This window comes from Ailuropoda melanoleuca, chromosome 10, assembly GCF_002007445.2.
Source record: "Ailuropoda melanoleuca isolate Jingjing chromosome 10, ASM200744v2, whole genome shotgun sequence".
NCBI lineage: Eukaryota > Metazoa > Chordata > Mammalia > Carnivora > Ursidae > Ailuropoda > Ailuropoda melanoleuca.
In genome coordinates, this window is record NC_048227.1 from 100,706,347 (window position 1) to 100,731,046 (window position 24,700).

Here is a 24,700-nt window from a genome sequence, read left to right on the forward strand (position 1 = left end):
CGGGCACTCACTAAGCCCCTTCTGGGAGTTAACTGGATCCTCAGCGCCACCTTAACTCCGCCTCTCCCGCAGGGCAACTGAGGCACAGAGCTTTGAAGGGCCGGGCCCAGGGTCGTCACCGCCTGGGCTGGGACTGGGGAGCGCAGGCCGCCGACTCCCGCCTCGCCGCGGACCGGGCCCGGGCTGCCCATATAAGGCCGCGGCGCCCTGCAGCGTTTCAGGCTCAACGGGGCACCCCGCGGCCGCGTCCTCCCGCGCGTCCAGGAATGTGTGGAATCTTCCTCCTGGATGCCCCGCCGCAGGGAGGACTTCCCCTCCGGCCAGGGGCCCGGGATTAACCCCCCTCCCCCAGCAANCCTTGCGGGAGCGCGGGGAGCGGAGCCGGGCTGCGCGCCCTCGGGCCGGACGCGCCCCGGCGCCCATGGCGCTGAGCAAGGCGCTGCGGCTGCTCGGGCGGCTGGACGCCTCGGGGGAGTGGAGCGTCCTGCTGGAGGCGCGCGGCCGCGGGGACTGCCTGCTCTTCGAGGCCGGCACGGTGGCCACGCTCGGTGAGTGCGACCGCGCCGCGGACCCGGGGTTGGGGCCGCGCGCCCCTGGTCTGCCGTCCAGGGGAGCGGCGCCCCAGACTTCGAGAAATGGGCGCCTCCCTTCCCCGAGGTGACCAGCCCCGGGCGGCGCCGAGACAGCCGGGGCGTCGGGGTCACGCGCGGGGTGTGGGCCGCCGGTTTGAATGAGGTGACCCCGGGGACGCCGGAGTGCCCCTCAGGCTGGGCCCAGGGCGTGGCGGCCCGCAGCACCTCCTGGGGAACTGCCGTCGCCTCGCCTGCCGGTGTGGCCTTTTCTGCCCCGCGCTCCGCCGCGACGCCTTACAGATTCACCACGATCCCAGGGGATGGATTTAGGTGCCGCCCCGACCCTGTGCCCGGCGCTCGTTTTCTTTTGCACCTGTTGATGAAACCAGTGATTGCCCGTTGGTTTGTGTTGGCTAGCTTCTGTTTCGGAGGGGATGGGGGACACAAGCACGGGCACATAGACCCCGGAGAAACCTCTGATGGCACCTTTATTTACCTCCCATAGATAGTTGGCCGAGAAGCATCGGTTATGCAAAGTGCAGGACTTGTAAGCAAATGTACTACCTGGTGACTGTACCTTTCTGCTGGATGTATTTGAAGTTAGATGCCAAGCCAGTGTATTTCACGTCTGTGCTTCAGGAAGTGTTGAGACTGGCCTTGTGCCAAGGACTTTAGCGATGATCTCATTTAACTTTAACAATTCCGCAAAAGAGCTACTATTATCCCCATATTATAGATGAGTAAACTGGGGCCTGAAGAGGCTATGAAACTTGCTTGCCCCAAGGTGACACACCTCTACCTGAATCCTGTGCCGTTGTTTTTAAAGATTTATTTGAGAGGGGGAGAGGGGCAGAGGGAGAGAGAGGGAATCTCAAGCCAACTCCCTGCTGAGGGTGAGCCCCAGGTGGGGCTCCATCTCACACCCTGAGGTCATGACCTGAGCTGAAATCAAGAGCCAGGTGCTTCACCGAATGAGTATATGGCTGTTATTCTAACGTCATACGATGCATGGCTTCCTGGTATTCCCAGCCAACACCCTGCACCTTGTTTTGTGGCTAACTACATGGGGAAGGCCAAAGTGAGCAAAACCAGGTAGGACTGTTAGAACTTTAAATTTGGACACTGGAGAGTAGGCTTCCAGCTGGTGTCCTGCTATACCCTCTTACCTTGTTCGTCCTAAACAAAGCACAGAGGAAGGTCAGTGTCTAGGTTCTGAATGACCAGTGCACTCACTCCCACAACACTTTATAAATGTCTCTAGTCTCCCCCCACAACATTTGTATGCATGGATTCTTCAGTTAGGATATACCTCTTGGAAAAATCATCTCCCCTATTTCAGTTTCCCTCATCATTTCATTAGCATATAGTTACCTGACTTGTTTTTAGTGGCTTCGTTACCGAAACAGTGTCTCCAGTACCGTCAGTACCATAGTGTGCGTCCAGTCTTGATTACATTATTATCGGATTATTCCAGTTTGTGCTCTGTCCCGAAAAATCCAAGTTTGGTCATTTGCTAAGGTCTTGAAAGAAAACCAGAGAAATTTCCATTCCATTTTAGATGCCTACTTCATACCACATTTATCAGAGCCAAGAGATTCATTTCATGGTACAAAAATACTCCTTCATCAAAGAGATTAAAACATCCGTCACTTGGATGACAGCAACGTTAAGCAAGGTCCATGCACATTGAAGAGTTCCTTTGAAGCCACTTGGAGAAAAAGACTTTATTTTTTCAGAAGTGAAGACTTTAAAATGATTAATGAAAAGAATATAATGCATATTTTCCATTTGGAAATTAAGTTTGGGCTGTGATGCATGTATATTACTTTGGTGATTACGGTGGGCTGGATTCTAGTACAGAGGGCGTAATGGGAGGAACTGGCTTGTCTTCAGCTCATGTGCAGCCCACATTTGTCATTTAACCTAGCATTCATTTTTCAGTAGAACTTAGGCTGAAAACTTAATTTTTAAAGTCTGTTTTTCTTAAGTGAAACTATTTTTGAAAAGCAGCTGTAGCGCTTGGTGGTATTGCTGGTCCCGAGGAGGATCCTAAAAGCCTTCTGTTACTAGAAAGTTGTTGTTTCAGGCTTTTCAAGTATCCTAAACACTCCACCATTTGATAGAATGGTTCTGAATTTGAAATTCCCATCTGTGTTTCAAAGGGCTAGCGTCTTTGCTTTCCTTTCCTTGACAAGGAAAAGCATACTTTCGGTTTTTTTCCCAAGAAGGTTCCAATGCCTGCTTTTGCGTGGGACCGTGCATCTGTGGAAGCCCACGTGGCTGGAGGTGGAATCCTGACCTTGCACCCTTTGTATGAAGTTCAAGCTTGAGGGCAGCTTCCTCTCGCTTGAGCTATGGTTTCCTGGGATGGGTCTCCCTGGGGAGGAACGAGAGGCCAGGGAGACTTAAGTGGAAGGTTTATTACCGTGTGGGTGGTGGCTTCTCCCCAGCCCGCGAGTGTTCCTCCCAGTGAGTGTTCCTCTGCTCCCTCCCGCTCTGAAGCAGATGCATGCTGCTGCTTTCTCGGGGAGCAGCGGGAGAGCTGGTGCGCCCCTCAGCCGGCTGCAAGCGCAGCTCTTCAAGGCACATTTACCCCGTAAGGATCCACACTTGAAAAGGCCTCTCACCACCAGTAGGGGCTCAGCAATTGCTTCGCATTAGCAGGCAGTGCTCAGAGACAGTCAGGGGCTTGAGCTGGGCTGAGAGTTTAGGAAAAGCTGATGATCCCTTGTGGGTCTGTGGCTGGGCGCAGTCCTTCTGTTCCTTCTGCGGTGACTCTGGGGCCGGTCTCCACGCCAGGCCATCGAGCCTGCTAGCAGGAAGGCTGCCGAGGGAATACTTCTAAATTCCAGCGTCTAAAAGAATTAGGTTGAGAGTCTATCTTCAAAGTGGATCAGTGGGAACAGGGATTCGGAAGCAGAACAGCCAAACATGTTGCCACCAATTACACCAATTACACAAGTTTTATTGTGTTTTCTTGGTGACCTGATTCAAAAGTAGGAGGCCTCTCAAGGACAGGTGGAAAGCCATAGCATGGAACAGTTCCCTGTGGTCCGCACTCCAGAGTTAGCGTGCAGGTGTTCTCTTATTTGCACATCTCCACGAAAAGTACGTGCTGTTTCCTTTTGTGTCTTCTAGACTTAGGGTGGACCAGGTGAAGGGAACTGTGCCTTTTGTTCATGGATTTCATTTTCAGAATGAGCACGGATACTCCAAAGTTCAGCCTTCTCCAAACAGCCTCTAGGAGGGGCGGCCTGCGAGCGTCCGTCCGTGTGTTTGCACGGGTGTTTGTGAGTGAGTGCAACCCTGCCTCTTTCCCCCAAGTACGCTTGCTGCTGAACAGGGAGCCGGGGCCGTGGGGGTGGGAGGGAGGCCTGGGAGACTTAATTAACGTAATTAGTGAGTGTCCCTAAATTACGCTGAGCTTCTGGGGGAAAGTTTCTGGGTAAACACCGGACCTGGGTTTTCCCAGCTGCTGTGTTTATGTAGAGACCGCAATATCCTGCTTTGTTTGAATTGCTGGAATGGCCAGGGAGCCAAGCGAGGCTTCTGCCGAACTGTTGCCTTGCTCACTTTCCCTGGCTTTGCGGCCCGGAATCAGTTGGTCAGTGACTTGAAGTTTGACCTGCTGAAGGGCACTGAGAGAATCCGTGAGTGGCCAGGTTATCAGCTGTCCTGGGTGAAGACTGCAGGACACGTAGGGCCAGGTGTGGGCTCCGGGCCGCGGACTTGGGACACCTGGGCAGCCCCCACGTGTTGGCCTCCACGGCACGTGGCGGGGTCCTTCTTCCTACTTGTCGGTAGGCTCGGCATGATATTTACGAAAATGCCAACTGGGTTAGTGTGGACTTCTACCTGCCGTGTGTGCACCTCACCAGTAGGAATGTGATGTTATCTTGCCAGGCTCCTTTTTGGGGCCATATGGCTCAAAAACCTTTCCTGTAACCTTTAAGTGTGAACATTTTCAAATGTACGAAAGTAGAAGGAAAAACAAATCCTCTGTTCCATTGATATCTGTCAGTATATCTCAATTCTGTGTCACCTGTCCCTGTATCTTTTTTTAAAAAGATTTTTAAAATTTTATTTGAGAGAGCAAGTGAGAGAGAATGTGAGTGGAGGGGGGAGGGGCAGAGGGAGGGGGAGAAGCAGGCTCCCCACTGAGCAGGGAACCCCACCGGTGCTTGATCCCAGGACTCTGGGATCATGATCTGAGCCAAAGGCAGATGCCTAACTGACTGAGCCACCCAGGCACCCCGTCCCTGTATTTTGTACGAGAAGTGAATCTCCTAAAATGTAGTTGGTTCAATGCCAAGCAAGATTTTAATTAACTTGGCTTGGCTTTTTTTTTTTTTTCCTGATTTGCATTTGTGTTTATGTGTGTAAGTTTAAAGATTACTTGACGGGTTGAGATGTGACCAACAACAGAGATGGTGGCGTGAATTGATTCAGAAGACTCTGGCCAAGATACATATATATATATTTAAAGATTTATTTATTTATTTTTGAGAGGTGGGGGGAGGGGCAGAGGGAAAGAGGGAAAGAAGCAGACTCCTCGCAGAGCATGGAGTCTGATCCCACAGTCCTGAGGTCCTGAGATCATGACCTGAGCCAAACCAGGAATCCGCCGCTTAACCAACTGCACACGCAGGCGCCCCCTCTGGCCAAGATACATTTTTAAAAACAAAGTGAGCTCATGGGAAGAGTAAACCTCTGGCTGGAAGAGCCGGATGTCCCTGCCTTGGGCTGGCAGTGATGGGCTCACAAGGAGCAGTCTGAGACCTTTGGTGGCACTGCCCTAGACTGTGGCGAGAGGGGGCCTTGCCTTGTGCCTCTTATTGTGCCTCTCTGGACCTCACTCCAGGTACACAGGACCCTGGAATCTTCTACCCGGGTGGTGCCCAGACTGCTGCTCTCCTGCTCATGTCTCTTCGCAGGGTCTGTGACAGATGGCAGTGCACATGTCCCCTCCAGGCCCCGGTAAGGGGGTGTGGCAGGGCTGTGCAGTATGGGACTGAACGTAGGACACACTGGCTGGGGTGTCGTCAGGTGTGTGCATGAGGCCCCTGGCCGAGGGGTTTGAAGCCCAGAGGCGGGAGTAGGGAGGCAGGTGGTGTCAGTGGAAAGAGAAGGGGCCCAAGCTAAGGGCAGTCTCCCCCCTGGCCACATTCTGGACCTGATCTTCCACTTAGCAGCCGGGGTGAACTTCTCAAGCTAAGAGGGTAGAACTTATTTGGTGGAATAGAACTCTGGCAAGTGTTCCGGGCACCCATGTAAGTATGGGTGTCACCTCTGGAGTGTTCCTCGGGTACCCAGGTCCCCCTTTGTGATTTTGGGCGGCTCAGCATGTGTTGCTAGACTGGGTCAGCCTTCCCGTCTGAGATGAGGAATATTTTCTGTTGTTGTTGGTTTTTTACCCCCGCTTGAAGTGTCCTTAAAGCCCTGGGAAACTGCCCTGGACTCAAACTTGGGAATTAGATGGGGGTCCCTATGCATTTCTGGGCAGGGCTGGTGGTGTGGTCACCAGCCGCCTCCATCTGAAAATCAGATCCATTTTGTGGGGGTGTCTGCCCCTGACCAAGCTGAAGGCTTGAAGGCAAAGCCCCCCGAGCTGCACCAGCATCTCCAGGCCGCATCCGCAACGGACGTGCTTCTGACAAGACGAGATGGGCACGTTCAGGGCGGTGTGGCCACTGGCAGGAAGGCGCTTCTGTTTTCCACACACTGCTGGATGTGGAGCAGACACTGATAGACTCATCTGGGCGCTGGTAGGTGAGGGGCTCTCAGTGGGCAGGCCAGGGTCCACCTGCAAGGCCAGTGCAAAACAGCCCAGTTGTGGGCACTTTCTAATTGTGTTCAAGGAATGCCGGAAGGGGGTTCTGGGTGCTGTTGCATACATGTAAGTCATTCTTGAGGACGATTTCATGAAAACCTTAAGAAATACACATGTCCTTGGGGCACCTGGGTGGCTTAGTCGGTGAAGTCCCAGAATCTTGGTTTCAGCTCAGGTCATGATCTCATGGGTCCTGAGATGGAGCCCTCTGGGGCTCTGTGCTCAGCAGGGAGTCTGCTTGAGATTCTCTCCCTCTGCCCTTCCCCCCGTGCTCGCTCAGGTGCGTGTGTGCGCGCACAGACACATGCGCGAGCTCTCTCTCCCAAATAAATCTCAAAAAAGAAGAAATATGCATGTCCTTGATCCAATATTAAATGGATAGGAATTTATTTCAGGATATATTCATATATCATGAGCTCATTTTGCTTTAAAGATGTTCACTGCGAGCTGCTTTGAATTTTTAGCTGACTAAATAAACCTTGGTCCAACTTGATAATAATAGCTAACATTTATGGGGAAAAAATGGCTAACATTTATGGAGCACTTACCATGTGCCAGGCGCTGTTCTAAGTGGTTTATGTGTATTGATTTATTTAATGCTCACACCAAGGCAGGTATTAATTACGATTGCATTTTACACTTGGAGAAAGCGAGGCACAGACGAGCATAAGCACTTCCACGAGGCTCTACTTCTAGGTAGCGGTGGGGTCATGATTTGAACATGGCCCAAAGGCTCTAGAGAACAGTATGTTTAGTGAAATCTCATCTCTAGAAAAAAAGAAAGTTCAGGGGCGCCTGGGTGGCTCAGTTGGTTAAGTGTTTGCCTTCAGCTCAGGTCATGATCTCGGGGGCCCTGGGATCGAATCCTGTGTCAGGCTCCCTGCTCCGTGGACAGTCTGCTTCTCCTTCTCCCTTTGCCGCTCCCCACTGCTCATGCTTGCTCGCTCTCTCTCTCTCACTCAAATAAATAAATAAAATCTTTTAAAAAAAAAAAGGAAAAGAAAGAAACAAAGTTCAATGTGTGTATGAAAAAGATTAGCTGTGTTGTCTCCATGCTTATTTTGGGTTTTAAAACACTTAAGTTGTCGGTGAAGATCAGGGATGCTGGTGAGTGTAAGTGTGTCGAACATCCTCATGGGGACTGGATTTTCATCCAGTGCTTGTGTCAACAGGAGTGTTCAGGCTTGGGGAAGCCGTTTGTCCACTTTCTGAGCAGTGTGTGTGATAGCACGAAGGGGACATCTTCAAGAGAAAGGTGTGGGCTTCGGTCCTGCGTTCCATCAGAGCTGAGGCTTGTGCTGGGTGGTATCCGTGCAAGTGGATGTCCCCAGCATCTAGAACAGAGCCTGATTAGGAAGGACTCAAAGCTCTGAAGAAAGTGCTAAGTTTCTTAGCATAGAGGTAGCATCAAGCCACCAGGCTCCCCAAGGACATGCTTCTGAACGGGAAGTGTGTCGAGCAGGTAACATGTTGGACTGGTGTCTTCCCAAAGACACCCTCCCAGTCATGAGTGGGGAGAGATGCCTGAGTGAGTGAATGCATCTTCCTGTCCTAAGTCTGCTTGTTCTAGAGGATTGGGGGTGGGGGTGGGGGCTCTGCCAGCTGGGTGGACAGAACTGTGTTTTGCACCCAAGGTGAGCACTAGGCATCTCTCATGGGCCTTGGTGCTTAGCAAAGGGACTGTCCAGGAAAGCTGGATGCCTCTGGCCAGGTCCTGGGGGAGTGGCAGTCCACAGTCTTGGCATATGAAGCTGGAGGGTTGCCATTTGCTTGTAAAGCTTCCTGGTGCAGAAAATGACTCCAGCGGGAGGATTCACTTTGAGCATATTAGCTAAGGAGGGCAGGCAGGGCAGCTCCTTCTGGTGACCCAATTCTTGGCAGCAGTTCCAAAGTACGAATACGAAAGTCTGAACTTCATTTTGTGACAGTTTTTTGAGGATCAGGGACTCTCTCAGAGAACCTTCTGTAATATCACGGGAGCTAGTACTTTAATTCTGTTCCTGCTTCTCTGTGCATTTCTGCCCCACCTCCTCCTTTCTCTGAGACCAGACCCGATGGAGCCCACCCTCCCTGACTTCCTGGAGCCCCTGTACAGCCTGACGACAGGCTGCCATGCTGTATGCACCCACTACCCGAGAACAGGCCTCATCTTCTGCCACTTCTGCTCCTTGACAAGGTCTGCGGCAGTGCTCACGGCAAAGCAGGTGATAAGAAATGAAGAGGGACCTTCCTTTGTCCTTTAGAGCAGTGTGAGGTCTCACAAAGCGGAACTTGGGCCAGCAGGGCACTCCTAGTTTTGGAATTGATGTGGGATCTGGGGGGTGGGGTGGGGAGAGGGCAGGGTGGTCACAGTGATGCTCAGACCCAGCATAGAACTGGAATGGTCTGGACACCCATCAAGATCTAGGAAAATGGCCAGATGTAAGCAGGGCATGACGTTCAGTTTATCTCTGCTGGCCAGCCGCCTTTATTATATATATATTTATATCTTGTATTGACTGTTACAGATTGATGGTGGTAATCTCTACTCAGAAAAAGCAAATTACTTCCCTTTCCCTCAGGTCTCACCCTAGAATGTTCCAGTGAGTCCTCCACTAAACCCTTCACCTGTTTCCTCTGCAGCCTAGTGGTGGGAGAGAGAAGAGGTGAATTCTAGCCTTGGCTCCTTATGCTGGTCCTTCTCTGAGGGAATTAAGACCTCTGGCCCTCAGAGTCCGCATCTGAAAACCAACCAATGACAAGCTACATTGCCTTTCCTTCTCTGGAATTCCATGTGTCTTTAAAAAACAAAACAAAACAAAAAAACTAAACGCTAAGCATAAGCAAATAAGCAGCTCCCTTACTTTACACACCTAGTTAAAATAATAAACTATCCAGAAATTTGAATCTTAGGAGAAATGATCTGGAAGGTAAAATCTAAGATGGTTCAGAGTAAGTGTGAGGTAAGAATCTCATGTTATACATTTTTTTTATTAGAGACTTATGAATTAATTAAAAAGCATGAGATTATCTCTCCTTGCTTCTGCCCCTTTCCTGTAACTGGCAGAGAAAATTTTAAAAAGGCAATAGCAATTTAGCTTTAATTAGGGACACAAATTAAGGGATTTATTTAAATATCATAAAATGTGCTAACGTGGTAGCTCCTTTAGTCGGTTCCTTTCAGCGTCCTTAACATTCTGAAAATCCTTCCTTTCGTCATAAACATTACTTTTTAGCAGTCTGCTCTGGAGGGGGAGTTTGTGTGTCTGGGAATGTGCGGTCTCGTTTCAGCTGCGTTAGTGGCTCTGCTGTGTGAACTTAGCTTCACCTCACATCTTATCCATGGCTGATAATCCAGTTTGTTGGAAAAAACTCTTCAGAGGAGACAGTTTTCTGCAGCTCCCGCTTCCCGGTTAAGCAAAACTGAGGTCAGGCGGAGCCACGCTGGATCCTGTGGGCAGAAGGAGGGATAGAACGCGGTCGGATGTGGCAATCCACGTGCTCTGGCCCCACGGAACAGTGACACTCGGGTCAGGGCCTGCTCCAATAATGCGCTTGTTTTTATGTAAATGGTGTAGATAAAGAAAGAGATATTGGAAACCCTGGGCTAGAAATAACTTGTCACCAGCAGGCCTGAGCCAAGCCCTTGTGATAAGGTCCATCATGGTAGTATCTGCTTCTCTTACGCAGACCACCAGTAGTGGTGAGGGGAGGGGCCCTGGACCAGAGGGGAGGGGCCTGTGGCTCCAGAGGGGTGGGGCCTGTGGTTCAGGAGGGGAGGGGCCGCGGACCAGCGGGGAAGAGAGGGTGCTTACTGCGCTCTGTTTCCTCCAGGACCTCTCCTGCTTTCCAAGCGGGTCTGTCTAGAGGGAACACTTTTTTCTAATTCACAGAAAGGCACCCTGTGGGCTCTAGGCTGCCTTGGAGAAAACAGACTGGTAAAGGCCTTTTTCTAACTTGTATGGCAGTGATAAAATTTTAACACAACTCTGGCCCTGGTATTTGCAGCTTACCCTTGCAACATAGGGGCACATTACATAAGAGCACATACATGAACGGAGGAATTGTAATGAAATGCCATTGCTTGCGGCTGAATGGCTCCGGACCTGGGGGTTTCGGGTGTGTGTCTGACTTCAGCACGCCCTGCCTTAGGTTTCTGGTTCAGTTTTGCTGTTAGGAAATCTAGGTTGCTGAGAGCTTATTAGAATCTTGTCTTAAACGAGAAAATAGACCCAGATCCTGTAAGAAAAGTTGTGAGCTTTAGAGCCCGAACTTTGTGACTTTAGTTTGCTCACCAGCTTTCTCCTGGGCCTTGTAGGAGGGGCCTCAGTTTTGTGGCTTCTGTGTGCCCCCCTCCTCCACATCCGCAAGTCTTTTGGGTGCAGAGGATAAACTTGTGCACTTAGAAGCTTCAGGAGATAGATCCTGAAGTATCTGTCAGTGAAATGATGGCGTATCTGGGATTTGTTTGGCAATACTGCGGGAGGCAGATGGATGGGCACGTATGCGCGTGCAGGCGCGCCCACACACGGGAGGGGAGGGAACAGGTGAAATGAGACTGGGGAAATGTTGGTAACTGTTGGAGTTAGGTGGTAGGTATATGGAGGTTCGTGAGACTTAGTGAATTAATAAGCTGGCTGCTTTTCAAGCTCAGCAGATAAAAATTGATGGCTTTCCAATACACTATCATGAGTCAATTAGAAATTAGAGTATCACATAGGAAAACAAAGATTCCACTCCCAGTGACAACAGTTTCCGAAAATACACATAATAAAATATGTAAGGCCTAAAAGAAGAAAGCTATAAAACTTTACTAAAGCACCAAATAATTGGAAAGGTATCCTGTATTCTTTGATAGGAACATCGACATTGTAAAGATATGTTCTTCACCAAGTAATCTATATATGCAAGTATCTTAGTAAAATCCAATTAAATTCCAATAGGAGTTTGATATAAAACATAATGGGCTGATTAAAGTGTATCTGGGACTCCCGCCCACACTTAAATGACAGCCCCATGTGGGTGGGGCAGAGGCTCAGGACAAAAACGTCTGAGTCATCCTGGACCCACTGTTTTCCTCCACCCCACCCAATCCCCCAGCAAGTCCAGACCTCTCTACCTCCACAAGGCTCTGGATATCTGGAGGCCACCAGCTCTGCAGCACCCCCCCCCCAAGTACAGTGCTCATCCAACCATGTCCTCCTTCACTTGGACTGGCAGCCGCCACCTAACTGGTGTCCCACTCCCAGGGCTTTCCCCGCCCCCACACAGGGACCTGCTCAAGCCTGCACCGCCTATGGCCTCTGCCCTGGCTCCGGCCTCTCACTCTCATCTCCTGAGCTCTGTCCATTTGAGCAGCCTGACTGGCTCTTGCTTTAGCAGCTTTTGTACTTGCTGTACCTTCTGCCTGTAGTGTTCTTCCCCCAAGACCTCTGTCTGGTTGTGTCCTCCTCATTCGGGGCTATCTTGATGATTTTGGCGAAACTTTCCCGGCCACTCTTGCTGAACTGGCCCATGGCATCCACACTCGCTGCGCCCCCCATCGTCTCCATTCCATCACCTGCTTTCTCGTCTTCATAGCACTTATTACGAGAAGCACCTTTGTTGTTTGTTTGCCTGTGTGCTGTGTAACCTCGTTCACCACCAGAGTGTGGGCTCTGTGGTAGCAGGGTGTTACAGGTTGCATGGTGTTCCCCAAGAGATCTGTCCAAGTCGTAACCCAAGGTAGCACGATAACTGAATGTGACCTTATATGGAAATCAGGTCTTTGTAGCCCTAATTAAGTTGTAAACTAAGGTGAAGTCATGTGGGGGTAGGGTGGGCCCTTAATCCGGTAGGACTTCGTGTCCTTATAAAAAGAGAAGACATAGAAACAGACACACACAGAGGGAAGGTGGCCATGTGAAGATAGAGAGGCAGAGATCAGAGCGATGGGGCTGCCAGCCAAGGATCCCTGGGGACCCCAGAAGCTGGAAGAGCCAAGGAAGTTTCCTCTTCTAGAGCCTTCAGAGGGAGCAACGGCCCTGCCAACACCTGAGTCTGGACTTCGGACCTCCAGAACCCTGCGAGCATAAATTGTGGTTATTTTAAGCGCCCCAGTTTGTGGTTCTTAGTTACGGCAGCCCCAGGAAACTACGACAAGGGGCATTTTCTTTCTTGCTTAGTACTGTCTTCTCAGCCCTGCCTAGTGTGAGGAGAAGCTCCAGAACACTGCGGAATGATGAAGGAATGGCAAAGTAGCCAAGAAGATTTTGAAAAAGATCAGTGAGGATGCACTTCATCTACCAGATCGTACAGCATACTGTGAAGCCATAAGAATGGTACAAGAGCAGGGGGCCTGGGTGGCTCAGTTGGTTAAGCTCAAGTCATGATCTCAGGGTCCTGGGATTGAGCCCTGCATCTGACTCCCTGCTTAGCACTCTCTCCCTCTGCCTACTGCTCCCCTTACTCGTACACTCTCCCTTGCTCTCTGCATCAAATAAATAAATAAAATCTTTTAAAAAAAAGGGAATGGTATAATAGACACAAATCAATAGATTAGAAGAGAGGGCTCAGAACAGACTGATGTAAATGGATTAATTTTGTTTATTGTAATGGTGACGATTTAATCAGCCAGGGAAAAGGTGGATATTCAACAAACAGTGTTGGTACAATTGACAATTCTGTGCCCGGTTGGGGCTCTTCCTTTACTCAGCCAGATATTCAGACTGGGTTCCCCTTGGATTGTCTAGTCTGAAAGGGGGAGAGCAGAAACCTCAGCTTGCCCACAGGTCGGTGCTGACTGTCCCTGTCCAGGAGACCGAGTGGTCTTTGCAGGAGTTCCTGCAGGTGACTGTTTGCACAGCCATCCATCTGCTGACCAGCTTCTCCCCTAGCTTAAAGCTTTGTGCCCTGTTGGAAACAGTATCTTTCTTAAAAAAAAAAAAAAATTATTTGAGAGGGAGGGGGAAAGAGAGAGAGAGAAAGAGCAAGAGCACAAGACCAGGGGGAAGGAAAAGCAGACTCCCCGCTGAGCAGGGAGCCTGAGATCCCAGGACCCTGGGATCATGACCTGAGCCAAAGGCAGACACTTAACCAACTGAGCCACCCAGGCGCCCTGGAGCCAGTATCTCTTATCAAACCCCCAGAAGTATAGATTCCAGGCTTCACCCAAGCCTGGTGTCCTCATCAGCAGGTATAAATCATTTATGGCTCTTCTCTGTCCAGGAGCAACTGGCCAATTAAGGTCATTTTTACCACAAGCAATGTTATCTAGTAACATAGTTGATGGTTTACCTTTATGGGGATCCTAGGTTTTGTTAAGCCCATGGGGATGCTAATTAAGTTAGAGCCCTACATTATATCATATATGAAAGCAAATTACAGAGGCCTTTAAGGTTAACTATAAAGAGCCCCAACTTTTAAAGTATTAGAAGAACATATAGGAGAAACTTTCACAGTTTTATGGTGTGGAAAGCCTTTCTAAACAAAGCATAAAACTCGGAAGTCAAAAAGATAAAGAAACCTGACAGATGTAAGAAATATTTCTTTGTTGAAGTATAACATATAGAGAACAATGATCAAATCCTAAATGTACAGCTCTGAGAGTTTTCACAAAGCGAACACACCCACATGCCTGTGCAGGATCTGGAAACAGAGCTTGGGTGGCACCCTAGGACCCCTGCTCAGCCTCCGCCCTGTGTCAGAATGATAGATTGGACTACATAAATATGTAAAACTCCAGGATATCAAAAGACACCATAAAGGTAGTTTAAAAATGAGCAGGATCCTGGAAAGAAATTGTGTATACCCGTCTGCAACTTATAAAAGGGTCAAAGGCTGACAATCACTGGCTATAAACGAGCGCCTACAGATCACAAAGAAGGACAAACAGTTCACCAGGAAAGATGGCAAAGGACATCTGAGTCATTCTCAAGAGGAAAACTACAAATCGCCTGAGCCACGGAGCCAGCACTGCCCACTCTGCTTTGGGCCATAAGCCATGCTGGTTCTGTTCTCCATTTTTCTTGCCATCTCCCTCCTGTGACTCAGGCGTGGAGGTCCCAGGACAGACACTGCATTCCACCCAGCGTGACCCCTCCCTCCTGGCCCCCTCCCACCTGTCTCTCCCCTTAGGTATTGACCCGTTTCCCAGGAGACGTTTGGTTCTCTCCTGCACTGGCTCCCAGGGCAGCGGCACAGGCCTCCAGATAAGCCCAAATTTGACTTGTCCTCTAGGGGACATACCTGTTCAGGTCCCAGCCAGGCTCAGTGCTGGGAATGTCAGGGCGGGGCTCAGGTGCTTGACACAGGAGCAATAGCTGTGGCTGGACCAGGAGCGGCAGAAAGTAGGAGGGGGCCGCCATTGCCAGAGGTTGGGGCAAGTGGCAGGTAAGGCATCCCATTCAAAAGGCCAGAGTTGGGGAAGACAAAATAGGCACCCAGAAAAGAGTGTGGGACTGGCATCAGAAGTAGCAAAGTGTTCATTCTGTAAAGGTGAACTTCCCAGAGAGACGCTGCTGAAAAAAAGGATTTCACAAGTAAATGACTGAGAGAGTCTGGACCTGCCGCGCCACCCCCCCCCCCCCCCCCCCCCGTCGGAGATGTGCAACTCAGGCCATGTGGTAAATACAACCAGCCCAGGGATCCCAAACAAAGTATGTTTGACCTTCTGTTCACAAAGCACACATCAACATCTTAGGGTATACCAGCGTCTCTTGGGGTGCATTTGAGGAATCGCTGCTGTGAAGTGATTAAGATTCTAAGAGCAAGTTCTGACCCAACCACAGACTTTTCTGTTTGCAAGGCTGGAGCTAATTCCAGGTACAGAAAGCCTTTCGCTGGTTGGTAAGTCAGAGGAGGCAGTTCCCAAATCAATGAAATGTGGTAGTAGGGCCCTTTGAGAAGGTTTCTTCTGCCCTTTTGTAAAAATGGTGTGAATATCTTCCCTTATGTTGTGTGGGGTCTCTGCGAGTAAGAAGCATGTTTAATTAATAGACGCGTACAGAGGAAGAGGCCCAACTAGTCACAGAAGATGCCCCCAAATATTACGTGTGGGGATGCGAATAACAAGGCATAATTCATGTGTCTGCTCAGAGTTCCTTCATCTTTCCTGGGCCTGTGTGCCCTGTGTTTGCCCGAGGTCAGATCCAGCCGGGCTGCAGCCCTGCGTCCTTGCGGCGCATCTAACATAAGTGAGCACACTGGCATTCTAATCACATCTCAAATGCTAGTTTTCCCACTAAACAGCAGCAACAACAATTTTTAAAAAATCAAAGAAGCCTGGGGCGCCTGGGTGGCACAGTGGTTAAGCGTCTGCCTTCGGCTCAGGGCGTGATCCCGGCGTTGTGGGATCGAGCCCCACATCAGGCTCCTCCTCAATGAGCCTGCTTCTTCCTCTCCCACTCCCCCTGCTTGTGTTCCCTCTCTCGCTGGCTGTCTCTATCTCTGTCAAATAAATAAAAATAAAAATCTTTAAAAAAAAATCAAAGAAGCCAGAGAGATGAATTATAGTCTGTTTTCTGGATTAAAATACAGAGTAGGAACTGGCTTTTTGTAGAAAGATGAAATCTTACCTCAGCTTCCTGGAGCTGTGTCCTGACCTCAACAAGTCCCGCACCCACCAGCCTCTCCGAACCCCGCCTTCCTGCAGGCACTCCCCCAACCTGAGTCTTGCTGGGGGTGGGGCAGGCATCCTGCTGCCCACGCCCGCCTCCGGGCCAGGGTTCCTCGCAGAGAAGGACCACTCCTAGTGGATGCACACGCCTCCTTCCTGCGACCTCCCTTCCTCCTGGCCGTGCTCTCCATTCATGGAGGAGCTGGGCTCCGGGCTCCCTGGGTTCTTCCACCACAGCTCCTGTCCCTATCGTAGGTGAGCTCCTGGCCTTCAGCATGACCCACCTGCCCCGCTGGCCTCTCTCTGCCCTCACCGTCTCCCTGCCAAGCCCTGCCTTCCCCTCACTTCACCCCACTAGGCCTCCTCGTTACCCCAGTTCTCACGCCATCCTGCAAGTACATTGGGCACCCTTTCCTACCTGCTCCCTCCCTCACACCCCACCCAGACAGCTCTGCAGCCACCAGGCCCTGAAACCTCCCCGCCACCCCCACCGTCACTGCCCGCACACCCCCTTCCCCTTCCTTACAACTCGCGCCATGCAGTGACCACTCCCGCCCGCATTCTCCCCTCAGTCGGCCCCGGGCAGCTCCCAGCCACGGGTGAGGCCACGCCCCCGCCGCCCCACGAATACGCCCGTGGTGCCTCCGTGGTGCCTCGTGCGGCTGGAGCGAAACCGCACCGCGCGGACTTCTCCTTGCAACGCCACGAAGGGTTTTGGTGCTGGTCCGTAGTCTCCTGCGTTTTCCTACTCAGGTTGCTCTTCTGCTCTCCAGGATGGCTATCTAACACCTCCTCAAGCCTTCAACACCTTGGCCCTCTCAGCTAATGTTTGGCTTCCTATTGCCCAGAGAAAATAAAAGGAATTAAAAGGAGAACTTTAAGGGCCCCACTACCTGACCTGTTTGCCCCGTGCTGGCGCTCTCGCCACCTTCCTCTGTTACAGCGATAACCCCGTGCTCCTGTGCGTCTACCTTCCCGCCCCGTCCCTCGCACCCCCACTTTTGAAGACTGTGCTCCCACTCTTACCCCTTTCCTTCCAAGCTGGATGATTCCCACCATTAAACCGACAGACGGTCGGATCTCATGCTAAGAAACGTCTCCCAGCGCCAGCCCCTCACCTTCTTTCTCCATCCGCGCGCATGACGGGGTTGTGCGCACGTGCTGCCACCGCTCTCGCTCCTCCCGTCCTCCCCCCCGGCACGCGGGACGTGCTTCGGCCAGGCTTTGGTACCTGCCGCTCCTCCGAAGCCCTTCGTCAAGGTCCCCACGACTTCCCCCTTGCCGGATCCCGCACAGGTCTGCCGCTCCAGCAGCACCACCCAGGGATCGCACCTCCTTCCTGAAGCGATGCTCCTTCCCCTGGCGGTGTTCCTGCCTCGCTGCCGTTCTCCCGGCTCAGACAACCCCGGCACAGAAATCCTTGGGAGGGATGGAGTTGACGCAGGCTCCCGCCGCACAGCTCATGTAGCACGAGAAGATATAAGTGGATCGCGCTACATGGCTTCCAAAGGGGTGCGTGTGTGCATGCGTGTGCACACACATATGCGTGCAAATAGGGCTTCTCTGCAAAGGAGGAGGCTCTGAGGAGGGGTGGTAGCAGGGCTGGGAGGGGCCGTTGGGCTGGATGGATGACTGAGGAAGGAAGGAGGGAGAGGGATGTCCTGAGGAGCTGGTTTGGCTGGTCGGTTAGAGAGGCAACTGGGGAAGTAGCTGTTAAGGAGAACTTCCACCGCCAGGCCCGGCCCGTGGACCTAATTTGTTACTCATAGGAAGCGAACCGAAGGGCTTGCAGTGTGAGGAAGTGACTCATCGGGACTCGCTCCAGGAGGAGAGCCTGGGGGCACGCGGGAGAGTCTGGAGGCCCAGGCAGGAGATCTGCGGTCAGGCGGGGAACGCTGCCCCCAGGGAGCTGGTCTGCAGGATCTGCCCCCACGTGTACAGTGAACACACACATATTTGTAGAGAAACAGGTGTTACGCTTCACTCTGGCTCCCCTCCCTGTGCGGCGTCCCGCTGCCCCTGTTCCCCCGCTCTGTCAGAAGCGTGCTCAGCATGGGCAAAACACTCCCACCGAAAGGCTCCGTGGCCAGCCCTGCACTCCAGCCCTCTTGTCGGAGGAGCCGGCCCCCTCCTCCTCCTGCCTGGTCACAGCCACAGCTGACCTCGGTGCAGGGAGGGACGTGGGGAGGGGCCCACCCGGCCCCACAGATGTTTTTCCAGCTGTGGCTGCAGGAGATGATCCATTTCCCTTTTATTTTCTCTGCTCGGTTTGCACAGGCCAGCCCAGCCTTGGTGGGAGGCTGTGCATTTGCTTAGGTAATGTGTTTTTGAGGACCCCCCCCCGCCCCCGCTGGCTCTTCTGTGTGGCCTGGACTTTTTTGGTGAGAGGGAGAAGCAGGGGGGAGTACAGGAAAGTTTTTTTCTTGGGGCTGACGTGTGTCTGCCCAGTTGGCTTTCATCGTGGCTCACAAGCTTCTGTTACAGACTGATGTTTTGATTTGCACTTTGCTTAGCAACCGTCCTGCGCCTCCATGGGCCCACCCCACCCGGAGAAAAACCATTGTCTTTCAGAAGAGCTGCTTTAGCTCCAAACTGATAACTCTGGAAGGAACAGCCCTAAGCCAGTCTGCACTGAGCTCATGAAGGAGACACTGACCTTGATCTGGCTGATGCTGTCCTCTTGAGAGCCTGAAATACAAGACGATGGTTTAAAATCCTGCCCAAGAACGCAGCCACAAATGGTACCTCATTCTGGGGCTGTCTGCATTGTTCAATTGACCTACTTATTTTTGTGACATGTGGGCTGGGCTTCGCTGGAATTTCCTTATGGTGTGTCATTGTGGAATATATTATGAAAGAAAGAAACATGTGTGGTTGGTTTGATTCTTGATCTGGACTGGCTGTGTGCAGACCAGGAACATGGCCTGCATGGCCTGCGTTTTAGGAAGCAGAGCACGTTCTGGCTCCGTGGGTGACTCCTACTCTTGATGACACCAGCCCCAGCTCGGGACATCAGGCCAAGTTTGCCCGGCTTTGGGGCAAGCCAGCCTCTCCCTGGTGGGCCTAAGTCCTGGCTGTTTCTCTTCCACTCCCATGGCCCACTGGCCCTGGGGGTGGGATGTGTGTCCCCAAGACCCCTCTTTGCCACCTCCGGACACTCCTTCCCTCCTCCATAAAAGCACTCAACTTTGAATCTCAATGTGCAGTGCCTAACGGAAATCTTCCAAGGCTCATCTAAGCTTCTAGACTGTGAAGAGCCCACCGGGGAGCCACGGGTTGCTGGCAGGGTAGTGTGGGACGTTCTCCTGAACGTTTACCCAGCCATCAGGAGACCGCAGGCCCATTTCGCTCACCTGGTGTGCATGCCAGGGCTGTTTGCAGACAGGGTTCACTCACAGGCTCCAGTGTCCTGAGCTTCCAGCGTCCCCTCAAAAGACAGGCTTTTTCCGTTCCCAGGGTGTCCACGTGGCCCCGTCATAGTTATTATAGGTCACCTGTGGTTCCTCGCAACCCAGATGCCTTCTACCAGTCAGGACTATTTTTAATCATAAGCCATGCTGTCTAGTAACATAGATAACTTATATCAGGTTACCAGGGAAGCAGGACTGGAATGTTAACCTAAGGTCAGTTCCCTTGCAGGCTCTGTTAACCCTTTGCCCACGCACACCGGGGACCCTGTCACCATTGCCCTATGTTGGAATTACTGGTGATTTTACCTTGTTTTATGCCAGTGTCGCCAATGCTGAGGCTTGCCCTCATTCTTGGTTCCTTCAGTCACCATGGTGATCCTCCTGAAACCGTTGGCCTTGGGCTCCCTGACCTCCCCCCCACCCCCAAGTGTGTCCTCTACCCTGGTTCGGCCACTCTCTCCTATGGCCATGCTCTGGTCCCCCCACTATCCGTGTCAAACACCCACTCTGCACCTACTACCCCCACCTTTTCAGCTTACCCCTTGGTTCCCTGTTAGGTGATCTGTGACCCTGCTAGGATGGTGTTCCCTGACCCTGCCACCCCCCACAGTTCCTTGCTGGCCCCCATGCCTCCCCTTCGGTGCCACAGGTCACAGCCACTAGCTCTGTCTTGCGCCTCTCCCTGTGGGCCCTTGTCCCTCTCTTGCTTGTCCTGCTCGCTTGGTGATACCACCAGTGACATCCTCTCCTCCTCTGCATAGCTGGAAGTTTCCAGAGACCCACTACCATGCTGATAGTGTCGTTGCCACTTCATGATCCCTGAGTCCAGGTGGGACCTTCAGTGATTGTCTCAACGGGCTCTTTCCCGCCTCCCTCCTTCCTGCTCTGCCCCTCCTCCTCCACCTGCCCTTCCCCTCACTCTTAGCTGATGGACTTGCCTCTTGCTGCCCGGAAGCCCCGTAGCATTTGGGGGGGGACGTCTCCACCCCACCTGTGCCCGCATCCAGCCACTGTCTGCTCCCTTGTCTTCTATTAACCAGGGATGGACTGTTTTTGAGGGTGGCCCCTACTTAGACATTGGACTCCACTGACCTTCTCTGGGGCCTTGCTCCAGCAGCTCCCCCCCTCCTACCACATCAGTTATTACTGTCCCAGAGCATTTCCACCAGCACATGCGTGGGGGTGCACATGCACACACGTATACCCACACATATATGCACACACATACGCACAGACATATACACATGCGTGTACACACAGACGTATACACTCGTGCATGTACACACACAAACATGTACAGACACACACGCATGTACACGCATAAATATATACGCACATGCGTGCACATACACATGCATATATACACATGCACGTACACACAGATACACACAGGCACACACATATCCCCACACCCACGCACATGCATACACACAGAGTTCCTCAAAGAATTGTCTGTACACACTGTCTCTGTTTCTCCCTCTCCGTTCAGCTTCTTGTCCCTTAACTCCACGGACACTGCCCCTTTCTGGCCACCAGCGCCTAACTGGAAGGATGGACACTCTGTCCTCACGTTACGGACACAGAGCAGCATCTGAGCTTGCTCACCCCTCCTGCCTCCTTCAAGCACTTTCTTCTCCGACATCCAGGACACCACGCATTTCTGGTTTTCCTTACATCCTTTTGGACATTTCTCTTCACTCTCCTTGATTTTTGAACCCGCTGTTTCCAACACTCACTTCCCAGGTGGTCCCCTCCAATCTCCAGAGTTTAAATACCTTCTGTTTGCTGGGACCCCGTTTGTATCTCTGGCGGGACTTCTGTGCTGGACTCCAGGCTGGCACAGCTCTGCCCTCACGTCTGTGCTGGGGCGCCCGTGGGCACCGCAGGCTCATCCGTCTGACCTGAGCCCCTGATGCCCCATCCAGGCCCGGCCTGTCAGTCTCCGTCACCCCTGTGACGGCTGCTCCAGCCTTCCCATTGTCCAAGAGGAAGACTCGGCATCATCCTTGAACCCTGTCTTTCTCTCATATCCCACATCAAGTCTGTCCACAGATCCTTTGGGTTCAAACTATATACAGATAACTAGGGATATTAAGGAATTATGGGTTTTTTAGATGTGATAATGGTATTGTGGTTACATTTTTATTTTATTTTATTTTAAATATATTTTTTAAAGATTTTTATTTATTTATTTGACAGAGAAATAGAGCACAAGCAGGGGGAGCTGCAGGCAGAGGGAGAGGGAGAAGCAGGCTCCCTGCTCATGGAGCCTGATGTGGGACTCGATCCCAGGACCCGGGGATAATGACCTGAGGTGAAGGCAGATGCTTAACCAACTGAGCCACCCAGGCGCCCTGTGGTTACATTTTTAAAAGGAGCCTTTATCTCTCAGAGATTCTTACTAAAGTATTTATAGATGAAATGCTAGGAAGGTTGGGATTTACTCACAATAATCTAGGGCAATGATTTTCACCAGGAGGACTCATTAAAGCAGATTTCTGTGTCTCAAGCCAGAGTTTCTGACTTAGTAGGGCTGCGGTGGACCTGAGCATTTGTATTTCTAATGCAGGTTGATGCCTATTGTCTGAGGCCCACGTTATGAGACCCACTGAGGGAAGGTAGAGGAGAATGGTGGGGGGGTATGAGTGAAGAGGGTTGGGCAAGAGCTGATAGCAGGGGAGGCAGTAGGGACGTGGTAGTGTGGGTCCATAGGCGTGTGCCAGTACTCTATTTTTCTTTGCAAGTGTGTGTGTGTGTCCAGAATTTGACTATTTCTCAGTACCTTCACTGCTACCACCCTGGTCCAAGCTAACGTCATCTCTTGCCTGAATCATTGTAGGGGTCGGTCTCCTTGCTTTTCCCCTTGCCTCTCTAGGATCTGTTGTCAACAGAGCAGCCAGAGCAATCCTCCAAACCCTGCAGTGGCTCCTTGTCACTCAGAGTGAAACCCCAGATCTTTCTGTGACCTGCAAAGCTCTCTGCAATGTGTCCTCCATTCTGTTTCCTCTGCCAGACATGGAGCTCCTCATTGGTGCTTGGGTATGTCAGGAATGCTTCTGCCTCAGGACCTTGACACATGATCTCCTGGGCCTATAGTGGCTCCCCCCACTATCATTCTGCCGTCCCTGGCATTTCCTTTAAGCCTGCGTTCAAAAGTCGCCCTTGCAGTGAGGTCTTCTTAGACTACAGTATGTAAAATTTCACACACAAACCCCCCGCACACTTTACAGCCCCTTTCCCTTCTCCCTTTTCTCCTTAGCTCCTATCTGTGTCATGCTCATTGAGCTTGTCTGTCCCCCTTGGCAGGAAGCTTACACGGTACTTGGCACCCAGTAGGCCCCACCGCTCTGCCTTTCTGGATGTGCCTTGGCCGTGCCACTGTTCCTGGCTCCCACCCCCTCCCGGGTTGGCCTCCGCTGTCATCTCACATCCATTCATGACATATGTTCCTTCTTTGCCACTGCCAAAGGCCTGCCTTGGCCAGCTCTGCTGTAGATGGATGTTTGTCTATGGTTCGCTGCTGTAGTTGTGTCTAGGACAGTGCCAGCCACGGCAGGCTCTCAGCACGTGCTCACTGGGCGCGTAACTGCGTCCCGGGGGTGAGAGGTGCATGAGGAAGAGGGCGGGAGAGCAAATGAGGGGACTTTCCTTAAAGGCTGGAAATTTGTGGCCAATGGGAGGGGAAGCGAAGGCATTCTAACATGGAAAAACCTACAGGAAATGCAACAAAAATGTGAAAGACAGGAATAGTCTATTTTCGAAGCATGAAGTAAGGGAGGACAGAAGTTGCAAATGGGCAGGCCAAATGCAGTCTGCAGAGGTGTGCGTTCAGCCCACACGATGCTTAAAATAAATTTGGATTGGTTGCCAACACTGAAAAATCAGGAGTGTCCTATTTCTCTCAAAAACTGGAGAAGACTCGCTGGCCCTGGACTGGCATGGGACTGACCATCTACCCCAGTTAGACGGGGTATATGTCCTCTGGTCACCTGTGGCCCCCTCCAGAAGCTTCAGTCATTCATCACCTGCCTGGTGCTTGGAGACATTCGATCTGTGAGCTCCCTTTTGAAGAGCAAAATGGATTTCTTCCTTCAAACCTAACTGAGGAAATACAGTTGTTTGGGGTGAGCAGGGGTGTTGGGTGGTTTGAGAACAGGCTACCTGAGAGGCCAGGCCTCTGGGAGTGCCGGGTCCGGGCGGCGGCGGGGTGGGGGGGGGGAAGCTGCATTATGGAACCAGAACATCCCCTCTTATACAGTGAGGGTTAGAAGGAACGTTGGAGAGGAAGACATTGAAAAGAGAAAACAAGCTTATAGGTGAGACAGCTTGCCAACAAGTCTGGGCTTTAAAAGGAGTGGCTCAGCACATGAAAAAGTGACCAAGTGTTGTGGGTTCCCATGTGTCCCTGAGAAAAGATATGTTGAAGTCCTAATTCACAATACGTCAGAATTTGGAGATGGGGTCGTTGTAGATGTCATTAGGTGAGATGAGATCGTGCTGGAGTCAGGTGGGCCCCAAATCCAATATGACCAGTGTCCTTTTAAGAAGAGGACAAGACACAGAGACACACATGGGGAAGACGGAGGCGGGCGGGGGTTGGGTGGGAACCGAGGACTGACAGCGTCCACCAGAAGGCAGGAGGAGGCAGGGAAGAAGCGTCCCCTGGAGGCTTCAGAGGGGGCCAGGCCCTGCCGACACCTGCTGCAGACTTCTGGCCTTTGGCCCTGTGACATGGACCCGTGTTGTTGTTTGAGGCCAGTAAGGTAGCAACTTGCTGTGGGTTCCCACGTGTCTGGCAGAAAGGTGTTTCCAGTTGGGAGGCAGTAGCTTACAGGATTCCAGTGGGACCTGGTGGCCCTGGGGTGTTGTGCTTGTTTGTCTGCTAGCTAAATAAGGGGCTGAAGAGCCTTTTGTTACTTGTATTGGCTTCATGTTCCTGGTGATGGGCTGTGATGCACGCACTTGTCACCTGTCACCTAGCAGAGCAAGGGGCCAGTTGCGTTTCTAGAGCCCCTCCTCGTGGGCACATTCCCACCCCTGACGTGCGGATCTGACCACATCACTTCTGTGAGCAGTTTCCCGCTGTTTTGTTGTATTGGTCAGGATGATTTGCAGAGGTAAAGGCGTGCACAAAGCCTCGTTGTTGCTGGCTAACATGAGAACGGGGTGATGCTATGGCTTAGGGATTCTGTGTGAGGGCTTTCGTAAAGCTCCGAGGGTTGAAATATCTATTTTTGTGTCAGATTTATTCTCGTGCTTTACCAACACATGTCCCGAGAGGAGGGCCGGGATCCTGGTCCTGCCTGCAGCACCT

The 24,700-nt window shown here is 51.7% G+C and overlaps 1 protein-coding gene and 1 long non-coding RNA gene across 3 annotated transcripts in view; one reads left to right on the forward strand and one right to left on the reverse strand.

Annotated features, from left to right (window-relative positions):
* Positions 1–363: 363 nt before the first annotated feature.
* The window catches only part of SYNJ2 (synaptojanin 2), a 103,243-nt gene continuing 78,906 nt past the window's right edge, over positions 364–24,700 (forward strand). Inside the window, exon 1 of the mRNA XM_034670792.1 lies at positions 364–548. Within this exon, the coding sequence (XP_034526683.1) occupies positions 422–548 (127 nt within the window). The 5' untranslated portion in view covers positions 364–421. The remainder of the gene's footprint in view (positions 549–24,700) is intronic.
* On the reverse strand, positions 9,710–17,694 carry LOC117804027. 2 transcript variants are annotated; one of them, XR_004628197.1, is made up of 3 exons: positions 16,656–17,694; positions 14,608–14,876; positions 9,710–9,832 (listed from the first exon to the last, which is right to left on the reverse strand). It is a non-coding gene; the product is annotated as an uncharacterized LOC117804027 (long non-coding RNA). The 2 variants fall into 2 exon arrangements; XR_004628196.1 differs by having other exon boundaries at positions 14,608–14,879; positions 16,503–17,694.